The sequence below is a fragment of the Cicer arietinum genome, chromosome 6 (assembly GCF_000331145.2).
Source record: "Cicer arietinum cultivar CDC Frontier isolate Library 1 chromosome 6, Cicar.CDCFrontier_v2.0, whole genome shotgun sequence".
Lineage (NCBI taxonomy): Eukaryota > Viridiplantae > Streptophyta > Magnoliopsida > Fabales > Fabaceae > Cicer > Cicer arietinum.
This window is the reverse complement of record NC_021165.2, coordinates 7,106,652-7,120,389: the sequence shown is the minus strand read 5'-3', so window position 1 is coordinate 7,120,389 and position 13,738 is coordinate 7,106,652. Positions and strand designations below refer to the sequence as shown.

The window sequence follows — 13,738 nt, the reverse complement described above, 5'->3', positions numbered from 1 at the left end:
TACTAGTTCATGACAAAAATAAAAAATTATCAGTAGCTACTGTAACAGTTACTCCGAAAGTGGCTCCACTTTTCCGCTCCTCTCCAACTTGTTCCACCCAGAAGGGAGAGGCATAACTGTTACTCCGACCTGGCTCCACATTTCCACTTCTCCCCAATTTGTTTCACCAATAGCCGCTCCAAGGGAGAGGCGAAGAGTTATTCCAATCCCTCCTCACATGGAAAAAGGTAAGAAAAAAACTCTCTTCTCTCTGTCTCCATATTCCCACACATATTCAATGTTTTCAATTCCACATCATCAATGCTGATTACGAAGTTGTTATTGTTGTTGTCGTATTTTTTATTCCCTTCTTTGTTTAGTAACCTAGTTGCATTTGAATTTTGAAGTATAATGCTGTTGTAGTTAAGTTAAACATTGCCTCATTCAGCTTTCTAAGCTAAACAATATAAATTGAACTTTTTTTTTTTTTCTGTAAAGGTTTTATTTTCTGTTGATGACACCATAAAGAGACAATGGTATTATCTCATGGGAATGCACACTCAGACACTGCAAAGATGGAACAAATAATCACTGAATTCTTTGCGAAAAGCCTTCACATAATACTCGAATCGAGGGCAATTTACGTGTCCTCGCGTAATTCATATAGTGGTGATCAATCAGTTTCGTCTCCTTGTTCATCCCCGTCTTCCTCACCGAGTGTGAGGCCGAGGGATAAATGGTTCAATTTAGCACTCCGGGAGTGCCCTGCGGCGTTTGAGAATATTAACAATCTCGAGTCTATTATTATTGATGTGATTTTGGTTCATAGGCCTTTAGACTTGGACCCTATGATCCCAAAAAGGGTTCTTTTTAGGAGTTCTTCATTGAAAGAAAGATATCAACTTTCTGATGGGGAAGCATTCGGGGTTGAGGGAAACAGTGAAAGGATTGTAGAGAGATGGGTTGTGCAGTATGAAAATAGGAAGATAAAGGATTCTAATTATGGAACTAGGAGATCAAGCAACGTTTCATTGCAAAACTTGTATAAGAAATGTACTTTACTCTTGAGGTCTTTGTATGCCACTGTTAGACTTTTACCTGCCTATAAAATTTTCAGAGATCTTAATTCATCTGCACGGATTCAGCCTTTTACCCTTGCTCACCGGGTATCTTCTTTTGTGGAGCCCTTCACCCGAAAAGAAGAATCGGATATGATGCAATTTAGGTTCACTCCTGTGGATACTTCTTCTGGTAGGCTCTGCGTTTCGGTGATGTATTGCCCTTCACCCTCAGTTTTGAGCTCTGAGCCATTACTTTCTCTGTCCCCACAAGTTATTTCTGACTATGTTGGAAGTCCATTAGTGGATCCGTTGAAGAGGTTGCCATCACTTCCTTTGGCAGGATTGCCTTGTCCTGGTCCTCCATCATTAAGGAGACATAGTTGGAATTTTGATGATTGTTATTTTCCGAATACATCGCCTTCAATTTACAATTCTCGTTCATCGGCATCTAAAACACTTTTACGATCTGAAAGTGCTCCAGTCAGGATACCTAATGGTGAAGTTGCTAATTCCCCTGGATATTCTGATAGACATAATTTGCCATCATCTCCTCCATTCAGAGGTTCAAGGTGTACTTCTAAGATCGTCAGAAGTACGAATGTGATGCCAACTGGTGCAAGGGATGAGAAGGTAAGCTGTATGGTGCTAACCACCCCAAACTTTTTATCTAGTTCAAACATATTTTATTAGTTAACGGTGCCTTCTTCTTTCTGCAGGTGCTTTCACTAGGAAAAAATGAGCCCCAGAGACATTCAGGAGTCAGGATATCAACTAATGGCTTGCGACGTATTTCGATTTCCAGAAGCTCCAGCAGGTCTTACCAGGATGATTTTGAATATTCTGATTTTAGTTGCCCTTTTGATGTGGAGTATGATGATATGGCGGATCTAGGAAGCAGGTACTTGCGACTGAAATTCACTAGCATTTACACTAATATTGTATATAATATAAGATCAGTACATACATCATAAATCTGTAATCAGGGTAAGTCTGGTCTGGGAGAGTATAGAATAATAGATTAATGGGTTCTGGTTGTCCTGGGTTGCTACTTAAATATTAACAAGTGATTCCTTGAATCTCATGTTTTATGAGATTTAATAGTTATAATCTTGACTAGTTGCTTCCAGTTTACCTAATATGAATGAAAAAAAATGTATGGAAGGTAAATAAAGCGTAGTTAGATAAGTTTTATTGTTTTTATTTTCATGATTTCTTACATCATTACAGTTTCTGACATGTAATATCAGAAATTTAGTGGATGGAGACAGGTGTGTGATCCCTTCTAGAACCTTAGTAATGTCATACCATTGATTTACTCTTATCCTGTACAAATAGGGAAATCAGAAAACAAATCATGATAATAGCTAAGTAATATGAAAACTAATCAAAAGAGATAATTTAAGATACTCAAATATTAGAAGCTGGTCCTAGGAGATAAACAAGGTATTATGAGATATTTTTTCATATATTTAACACTCCCCCTTATGCTAAAGATTACCAAGCTTTAAGTTTGTTGCAAATATACCCTTTGGAAGAGAAGATCAAAAGAAACCAACTAGTTCCAGAACCACAATCATCTTTCATGCACTGCATCTAAAAGAAACCACAATGATATTGGACCAAACGTTGTCCTTAGCTTGAAACAATCAACTTAAATGTGGAACATGTCACAAAGTTTTTTGTGATTAGTGTCAGTGACTCAAGCTTGACTAAGGTTGGATGATGAGACTCTCGAAATAACCAACTTAAGTGGGACAGGTCATCTGTGTTGTGATTGGTGTTGTTGACTCAACCTTGATGCCAGTTGGATTAAGCGACCATCAAAGAATATTGACAGTGTGCTGAGACCAATGACTATAGAGTCTGCCATTAGAGACCAAATTGAGACAAGACAGAAAGCATGCTAGGATAAGAGTCACTTGGAAAGACGACCAACAAATAATTTGGAACTGGCAGCGAGACAGAGATATAGTCATTTGGCTTGAGACGAGACATAAACAAACCACAACGATGGAAACTAATTTTATAGGGTTACAATATTCCTAATAAGAAATAAATATGGAAATTAGGAAGAAATCATGATAATTACAAAGTAATATGGAAACTAATCTTAGAAGATATATAAGATACTCTAATTTTAGAAACTGGTCTTAGGTGATAAACTAAGATATGTAACATAATTCTAAAGAAATTGAGATATTATATTATATTCTAACATTAATATAAGCTGGTCCTACTTAATGGGATAGCCAAAATTATTTAAAATGAGTTCAGAACTTTTTTGGGGGGGAGAGGGGGCATATTGGTTTCAAAACCAATGATAACTCATTTGGCCAGTTAATAGTAAGTAACCATTTGGGTAGAAGGTTTTTGGTCCTTGATTATACTTTTCCCCCAAATTTATGTGGTCAGTAATTGTATATTATTTTTCTAGAAGAAACAAGATTTAGAGAGGGACAGAGGATGATTAGTTATCCTCCAAAAATGAAAAAAGAGAATACACAATAACATAAGAGAATATGAAAAGGTAAAGGATGCAGAAATGCTGTTCAATCTCTTTGCATATTTGAAATTGAAATTCCTTTAAAAATATCAGGAGGAGAGCACTAAGCAGAACCTGGTTATTAAACTGAGATCAAATCATGAACCGGAATACCTACTTTTCGAAGCGTGAATCGAATTTTATTATGAATCATGTGAGATACATGATAAAAAATGTCATTTTTATGTAAAAATATGAGATGGAAGAAATGTAGGCTGATGTATATCATATGAATCTCAAAATAAATTCAAAATCTAAATCATAAATTAAATGGCAAAAGAAAAGTGAATATCTATACAAAGTTGACAAAAAAAAGGGTGACTGGCTATACTAAATTCAGGTTTTGACTCATTAGAAGGATTTCGGATTCATTATAGGGAATATGTCTACTGTTTCCTCATGCAATGTTGTATTTACTTGAGTTTTGACTGAATAAAAGAAACACAAATGCAAATAACTCTACACTTGGAGACATGTTCTACATGGTAATTTGAATTGCTGAATAGTTGTTATACTTCCAGATGAGATTTAGAGGCAAGTAATCTATCAAACCTAAACAAGACAATATATTTCACAATGAACATACATGTAGCCTAATCCACCTAGTGAAAAAAGACTAGGTTGTTGTTATTACCGTTAGCCAGCAAATGATTAGTCTCCTCTAAAGTGAACAACTCACTTTATGATTTAAAGTGAGTAATATCAACCGTTGATAAACAAATCAATTGTTCATATTATATGCACATACATGATCAATAATAGGTGGTTACAATATCAACTTTTGATTTACTCACTTTACTAATTTTTAACTTTAAAGGAGTCAAATCTTCCATCAAGATAGGAGTGTCTACAATTGGGTTTTAGACTCTATTCACAACTTCACTGAATACTAGTGCTCATTACAAATTTATGTACAATTTCACCATTTTGAATCAGATTTTAAAGAAAATATATAATCTGGTTATTTTTGCTCTCTTTTAAGTTATATATGACATAAAACTATATCGTTTAATATGATTTCTTATTGCATAAACAGAGCAGAATCTTTGGACCATGGTGGGATGGTTGAGGTACATGAAGCTGGAGGACTCTTGCCCATCAGAAAGTCCAATTATGCCGATGTTGGAGTGCTTGTACATATGCTGAAGAAAGCCCCACCTCTCCATCAAGATTTTCACACTTCAGAACACCCACCAGTACTCTGCAGAGGGCTGCGACTAACCGCTACTCCCACCTTGAGAGTTAATCTCACTACACCTATTGAGATATCCATACAAAAACCAAATACAGAACGTCCATCGCATGGCACACGCTGTGAAACCCGCAACAACAACACTCAAGAGCTCAATAAGAACCAAAAGGCATCTAAGGCGGCGAGCGTAATGTCTTCTGAGATCATAGAAACTAAGAAAACAACAAGTGATGCATTGGAAGAGTTCCATGGTTACAGGGAGATGAAGAAATTGTTGTTTATGCACGATAGTAATGCACAAATATAGTACGTATTATATTACACTTATGCTTCAGACGAGTGGCGTTCGTGCCGAAGTTAAACTAGTAAAACACACGTAGAGTTTTTTCTCCTTGATAAATATGTGTAAATATGATTATTGAGTATATCATTGTTTTATGCATGTTTGCTTCTATATTAAGAGAGTTGTTACCGCGTAGTGATAGTGAAACTGCAAGTTATACCTTTGAGTTCATGCATGTTTTAAGACCAACTAACCGCATTTCCAAACACACTCTTTTTCTTGTTAAGTAAATGTTTTAGAACAATCTATGGGCAGTTAATGTTATTTTGGTTAGGTAGGTTCAACGGTTCCTTGTTTACTCTTGCATTTGACACTTTTCACCTCCTTTTGCTTTTATATATTTGACATAGAGTACTTTTGTACTTATTTTTCAATATATTTGTACTTTAATTATTATTATTATTATGGAAATTAAGAAAGTACCAGGACCTAAAGTGAGGAAGGTTCAAAATGACAAGTGACAACTACATACAAACAAGACTAAACTTTTTGAAACTACAACTACTTTGGCTAGCAACTTATATCTATGATATTTTTTGGTCAAAACTTATTTCTGTGCTTAATTGGTAGAGCTTTGGGGACCAGTAGAGCGGCCAAAAACTTGAACTTATTTGTGCTAATTTTGTTGTTAGTACTACTAAAGGACATTAATGATGTGACATGTTCCAATTTCTTCCACAAATGCCACCATCATCATTGATGTATACTATAATTACATAATATATTTAAAGAGTGCTTAAAAGGTTTACAAAGGAAGGGAAAAAAGGCCCACACATAATTTATTATATAGTTCTAGCAAATTGTTGATTACATTCAATGCATCAAATTAGATTACTGAAAAATATTTGTGAACCATAAACATTATTTTCATCAAAATATGTATTTGGTTTAAAATTTGATACAAATACATCAATTTTTATATATTTTATTTTAGAAGAAATATTGTTATTTATTGAGCATTGATATATTTACTATATTCATAATATAACAATTTGATAAATGATACATATAATATTAATCGAAAAATATAATTAAAAATCTAATTATATTATTTTAAAAATTAAAAATAACATTCATTTTGTTATTACAATATTTATAGTAGCATAAAGAGTATCTGATTCTTAGTTTTTCTTTTGTTCTCTTTTGGTGAATGGAAAATCTATTATTATCTCTAAAATTTGAATAGAAAGATTATTCATTTTAATAATAATTTTTTATTTTGTAAAACATGTTTAACACAGATTCAAATATAATTTAATTATAAAAGAATAATTTACATATAATTCTTTTTCCAACCACTTATTCTTATCTACAAAGCTCATTAAATATTGTTTAAGGATTCTAAATTTAGCTCCACTAATATCATTATAATGTTGGCAATTCACACACACACACATATATATATATATAATATATAATAATAAGTATATGTACAAATATTTAATAATGATGTAAATACATATATTTAATCAATAGTTTTATTAGAGATTTTTTATAAACTAACTTAAGAAATTATTTCTAATCAATTGTATCATTTACCGAGTATATGATTGAAGTTTTAAATATTTTGAAAATATGAATCCATAATTATGATGCATATTAGAATTTGACAATGATACATGCTAAACAACATTCTTAATATTAACTTTGGTTCACACATCTTAAAGACGATATACTAGTTTAGACAACTAGAAGTAACTTATGATGGGATGGTTAATAAAAAAAAACAATCTGGTATACACTCAGGTGTATTTGTGACTCAATGATTTTTCCTAGCTCTGATTAGAAAGATGCTAACGTCGACTTAAGAATTGACATATCAATAATACTATTTGAGGGAGCAAATTAATTAATTAAATAATTAACAAATCACTGATCAATTTATAGAACAGTATCGCTAGTAATTGTTAATTGGCAAGGAAGAGAATATTCCCACATGGGTCTTATTCTCCACCCAAGCAACATGTCATGAAGATGGATTTTTATTTATTTATTTTAAACAAATTTATTTTATTTTGTTTTAAGTCTCGTTTCATGCATTCTGTTTTTCTTAAAGGTTAATAAATCTCTTTGAGACGATTGTTATGAAATTAAAAAAAAAAAAATTAAAAATTTGTATATTTAATATATGAAAATTTTAAAAAGTGATTTTTTAACTATTTTTAATTTTTTTTCTAAATTAATGTCTTTAGAGTAAGTTACTTCTTAACTTAATCTATTTTTTTTACAGTCCATTTCACTTCTTTAATTTTTTTGAAAATAAATTACTCCACAATAATTGATCTATTTGTAAAAAAATTGTTCTAAGATGAATTATATTTTCAATTTTTTTACTTTTTTTAATTATACCATTTAATTAGTGTCAATTGCATCATTTCTGAGACAATATCTTTTACTATGTATTTATGATATTAATAATGCACCAACATATAACAATAATAATATTTTTTCCTTCAATTATATATTTTTTTCCATTTATCATGTTCTTAATTTGTGTGAAATTATATTCATTTATTATAGACAAAGAGAGTAAAATATAGTGAAGTTGCACCAATAGTATAAGACTTACCCTATTTGAATAAAGAGAAATTTTTAATATATAAATTTTTAATTATATTATTTCCGTCTCACGATGAGTGTCACCTTAAAAAAAATTATCTCAACATAAATGTCATTTACAATTTTTAATGCAATTCTAGTTATTATTTGTCCTATACTACCTTTCAATGATTATTATATACACAATTTCTAAAATATTATTATACTTTATATCGATGTCAATGAATAATCCATCAATAATAAAGATAGATGGTTTGATAAAATTATTTTTCTTTTTCCTCTAACTATTGCATTTTTTAATATGTAAGTAAAAATCTTAAACAACATTCATTATGACACGGAGAAAATAATTTGTTAATAAACTAAATATAAATTTTTTTAATTATAAATATATTGAAAATTGTATTTGTAATTCACTAAAAGTCTAAATTTTATTATTGCTTTTGATGAAAAACTTCTATTTTTGATAATTTAACAAATACCCTTATGAGATCATATGATAATGGTTAACAAAATTCCAACCTATCCAACATTGGTAATAAGCTTAAAAAACGGTAATTATTGCATATAAAAAATGAATGACATCATTGCTATTGATTTGCTACCGAAACATAACACACACTGCTCATTGGTTTGCACACGTATCTCTCTCTGTGTTTATGGGGTCCACTAATCCAATATAGTATGAAGTGTCTCTGCTGTCACTTTCTCTTAAGTTGTTGTATGTTTGTACTTCTCAAAGTCAATCATATGGATATTTGTAACCACTTTTTGGTAGTGCGCAAGCCAAGTACTCATATCTTGTTTGTTTTCGATAATCAAACAAAATTGAAAGAGACAATTGGAAAGCACTAAATTATTCGTTAGGTATTATGATTTAGAAGAATATACCCAATATCCTGATTTGTTATTTGCAACTTTCTATTAAAAACTTACATAAATTCCAGAGATAGAGTTGTACAATGCGCCTAAACTCTATTCATAAATTCATCATCTTTTGTTGCCTTTTGAATATATAGCTCAAATTATTTAGTTTTACAGATTATAAAAATTATTATTATTTTGTTTTTTATAATTTGATTGGACACACGCTGTAACCAAAATCTCTTCTCCACGTGTTATGTACTCATTGTAATATTCCTTCCTGCTACCTATGCATATTTTACCCCCTGCTTCACTATAAGATTCTTCTTTAAAATTTGATTCATTATTTTCGTAAGATTTTTTTTTTCGAATTTTTTACTCAAATACTTCTAATTATTTCATAATCCATCTCTTGCAAGAATTGGAGAAGACATGAGGTGATGACTGATGAGTATTAGTCTAGCTTTGATCTAACTCTGTTTCTATTTATAAAAATTTGTGGATGTATTTGGTTTAAATTTAGTCAAATATATCATTCTACATAAGCATAAAAGGAGTATCACTAAGTTTATCAAAATTATAGTAAATCGTGATTTTACATATCAAAATCAAACATGGTCTAATAAAAATTAATTTGATAAAAAAGTATGAAAAGTTAAAAGTGAGTCGATGGTACTCATTATTTTTAAAGGATACTTTTGAAAAAATTAACACTAATAATTAACAAGTTTAATACCATCAATAGTAAGAAAGAAAGTGTATATTTATGGAACTCAAAGATAAGCAAATGTTGAGTAAAGAAAAAAATAAATGTTGACTAAAGTTGACACATTTAATATTTAATGTTATTGTTCTTTTTTTTTTCTTTCTCAAGATGGAATGATAAAAAAAAACTTACACAAAAATGTGAGGTTGTATATTCGAATCCGATATTCAACCTAATAATATTGACATTTTTCAGTTAAATTAAATTTTATAAAATTTAGTGTTACTATTCTAAAAATATTATTTAATTAAGAAAAATGCTAAAAAGTATTCCATTGATATATGTTAAGAAACTAACTATAAAAATATAATATTGAGAGCAATATTTTTCTATACCAAATTTCACTTTTGTTTTCATTTTGATTGACTCATTAACATATGTATCCTAACGCGATTCTTTAATTGATTATGAAAATTGTGATGAGATGATAATTATAATTTGAGGTAAACTAATAAATTTATTTGACAGTGTGAAAGTGTTTTTTTTCTTCTTCTTATAGATGATTCAATAGAGTAATTAATAAATAAATTACTGTTGACTGTTTCTTTTCTTTTTGATTGATATAAAAAAGTCTAGATACATATACTCTTTATAATATAAATTGTATGTAATTTAAATATATTCTATTTTATATTTCTGTTGGCTTGATTTTTTATTTATTCTCAGACTTACTTTAATGAAATTATGATTGACGTGCAAAAAAAAATAATTCAAGAGACTCATCAAAATTAGAACATATCTCAAGAATCCAAACTCATATAATACTAATAAAAATACTTATTCACCAACAAAATTTGGAACTCGTAAATTTGTGCAGTATGAGGAAACTCATGGACCCATTAGTTGGCATTATTGATGATTTCTTACACAGTTTACAACTTGTTTGGATTCGCATGCATACATAGTCATCCCACCTCATGGCCGATTAACATTCTAATTTGTAGCTTTAGCTTAACTCTTTAACTTGTACTACTAGTAGCTTTAACGTGTAGTAGCACTATGTAAAAATTAACTTATACATGGAATTAGTAGCCAAAAAATTAATGTTTTATAATTACTTCAAAAAATCATCTAAACTAAATCTATTTGAAAAATAACCTCAAGGATTTATAACAAAGTAAGGTCATTTCTGGCATAACACTTTGAAATTTTAAAAATTGATATTTTTTTATATAAAATTTCTATTTTATTTTGTTAATAAGTGTATTTAAAACACCTTTAATGGTCTCTTTTTGACTTAATAGAAAGCACTACTACTGATTAGGTATCTCGTCAGAGATGTAAAGAAAGAGAAAGAGTTAAGAGAAGAGTGACACTATAAACACCCTTTCTCTCTCACTCTACTTTTTGTGGATCACATATAATAAATTATATTAAAATAAAAAAAATATTGTTGAAATATAATAATATAGAGTTATTAGTTGATCTCATTTAGTAATTTTTTTTTAAAGTGTTGGATTAAAAGAATTGAATGCTTATTAAGTTTTAATATTAAAAAATTATAAATGACTGTCTAACTCTAAAGCCGACACAACCTTTGATAATAGGTTAAACAAAATACACATTTAGTCTATTTTTGTTTAAGTCATTTAAATTTTTTTTTTTAATTTGGTCATTTAAGTTATATTCGATTTACACCATTAGACTTTAAGATACATTAAATTGTACACATGCAGTCATTTGGGTTTGAATTTTTTTCAATTACTGTCATAAAATGTTAAGATCTAATACAAACGTCGTAACAAGTTGATTGTCCAAGCTACTTTGCATGTAAAGGAAGTTAAAACATTGATTGTGTGATTTTTTTTAAGCTTATACATACATTTAAATTATTGTAGATAAAATCAACAAATATAAATAATTTATAAAATTTGATAAATATTTTCTGAATGATTAATATAAGGGATATAATGGTGCAACATTTATTTTATTTGGTAGTGTTTCTAATTAACATAAGCTTTTAGTCGCAAGACTCAAGTAGAGATCTTAACCTCTTTCCTAGTTCTAGACTACTATTACTAAAATTCATTTATTTCATTTAAGCTTGTGGAAGCAATTTTGTCATTACAATTTCAGTAATGATTAAAATTTGAATATTTTAGATTCAACACTAGGTTCTCTCTCTATATATATAAACAGTACTCAAAAAAAGTTTATAGCAAGGAAAGAGCATCTGTGTGAGTGAGTCTTTGCTCTTTACTTCATTATCTGACATGAATGTGATGGATTATGAGCAATTTGATTACTCATTTACCCCTCCCTACCTAAATCAGCTGCATGAGTGTACCTTAGAAAATTCATCGCCATCCCAAACAGAACATCTCTTATCTCCAAATACAATCCTAGATGAAATATTGTTTGATAATACCATCCTAGATGAAATCTTTGATCAAAATTCCATAGAAGGATTGCTACAGCAACATAAAAACCATGAATTCGATATCGTAAATCATGAAGAGACAATAATGGCTCCAGGGAATGAATTGTATCATGAGAAAGGCTGCGAAAATATGGTTGTTTCAATGGAAACAGATTCTTGTTGGAAGGAAGTTCAAGAAGAGTTAATGGAAGAGACTAGTTTAGTTGATCTTTTACTGACAGGAGCTGAAGCTGTTGAAGCTCAGAACTTTAATCTTGCTTCTGACATAATTGAGAAACTAAACAATGCTTCATCTTTGGAAAACGGAGATAATAGTTTATTGAAAAGGTTGGCTATTTTCTTTACAAAGGGTTTGTATTATAAAACTACAAATGCTCCTGAATTCCATTGGGATCATGTTTCTACACAGACAAAAAGTTTCTGTGTGTTTCAGATACTTCAGGAACTTTCACCCTATGTAAAATTTGCTCATTTCACAGCAAACCAAGCAATTTTCGAAGCTACGGAAGGTGTTAACGATGTTCATGTCATTGATTTTGACATCATGGAAGGAATCCAATGGCCATCGTTAATGGTTGACCTTGCAATGAGGAAGAACACTACTTCCCTTAGAGTAACAGCAATCACAGGGGATCAGCAAAGTGCAGCCTCAGTTCAACAAACAGGAAGACGGCTCAAAGAGTTCGCGGATTCAATCAATTTTCCATTTGTGTTCGATCAGATGATGATGGCAGGCGAAGAAGATTTTCGAGGAATTGAACTCGGTCATACAGTTATTGTCAATTGTATGATACACCAGTGGATGCCCAACAGGAGTTTCTCATTGGTCAAAACTTTTGTTGATGGTGTTATCAAATTATCACCAAGGCTTGTTGTTTTAGTTGAAGAAGAATTGTTTAATTTTTCTAGACTCAAATCTATGTCCTTTGTGGAATTCTTCTGTGAGGCTTTGCATCACTATATTGCACTTTCTGATTCACTTGTTAGTACTCTGTTGAGAAGTCATAAGATGGAGTTAAACCTTATAGAGAAAGAGGTCTTGGGGGTTAGAATCTTAGACAGTGTAAGACAGTTTCCTTGTGAAAGAGAAGAGAGGATATTGTGGGAAGAAAGGTTTTATTCTTTGAAAGGGTATAAACGTGTTGGTATGAGTACATGTAATATTTCACAGGCTAAGTTTTTGATTAGCTTGTTTGGTAAAGGGTATTGGGTGCAATTTGAGAACAGTAAGTTGGCTTTGTGTTGGAAATCAAGACCTTTGACTTCAGTTTCAATCTGGGAACCAACAGCTTATATGAGTGATAAGGGCAAATAGATTGATTTTAGGTTTTTTTTTTGTTTGTCAAATTTGTTTTCAATTTTTTAAATTGTTGAGATGATTTTATGGGTTATGGATGGATAAGTGGTGTGTTGTGGTTGTAGGTTTCTTCATTCATTTTGATGAATGGAATGCAATTATGGGATATTTCAATATAATTGTACAGATATTTCAATGATCTTTCTATAGCTCGATATCAGCAACATATTCCTTTAAGCATGTCAATATATTGCTGATAGATATTATACAAGATGTAATCATAAATGAAAATAGTCAAGTTTAACTGAAGTTCAAATGTTTGTCATTAATTTGTTGGAGCTCCATTTTGTAGTAGAAACCCCATCAACAATGAAAGACCACATCGACAACAATGGAGACAAGAAACTTGTGGTTCTTCGCCGAAGGAGGGATATGAAGTATCTGTGTGGCTTGCTTGTTTAATTTTGTAGTATTCATGTGATTTCATCCAATGGGGGTGGATTAAATCTTCATTCAATCCCCCTATTCCCCATTTTTAAACACTTGTTATTCAACATAATAGAGTACCAGACTTATCGGCTATTTGAAACCTAAGATAAGGTCTCTAACCAAACTTCCTGGCTACTTTGAAACAAAACATTTAACATATTAAATGAGGAGTTACATTTAACAAAATTACAACATGAGAGGATCAATTCTCCACATCCAAAGGGTCCATTTTTTGACCCTTTTAATAGAGGACCATGTTGGATAGA

General features: G+C 30.6%; 2 protein-coding genes across 2 annotated transcripts; both read left to right on the top strand.

Moving 5' to 3' along the window:
* LOC101499282 (autophagy-related protein 13b-like) lies at positions 1–5,252 on the top strand. Its single transcript, XM_004503906.4, has 4 exons — positions 1–227; positions 478–1,670; positions 1,757–1,938; positions 4,619–5,252. The coding sequence occupies exons 2-4, from the start codon at positions 513–515 to the stop codon at positions 5,079–5,081; spliced, it is 1,803 nt and encodes a 600-aa protein (XP_004503963.1). The 5' UTR covers positions 1–227; positions 478–512; the 3' UTR covers positions 5,082–5,252.
* Positions 5,253–11,307: 6,055 nt separating this feature from the next.
* On the top strand, positions 11,308–13,162 carry LOC101498963 (protein NODULATION SIGNALING PATHWAY 2-like). Its single transcript, XM_004503905.4, has one exon. The coding sequence runs from the start codon at positions 11,520–11,522 to the stop codon at positions 12,999–13,001; it is 1,482 nt and encodes a 493-aa protein (XP_004503962.1). The 5' UTR covers positions 11,308–11,519; the 3' UTR covers positions 13,002–13,162.
* Positions 13,163–13,738: the final 576 nt, after the last annotated feature.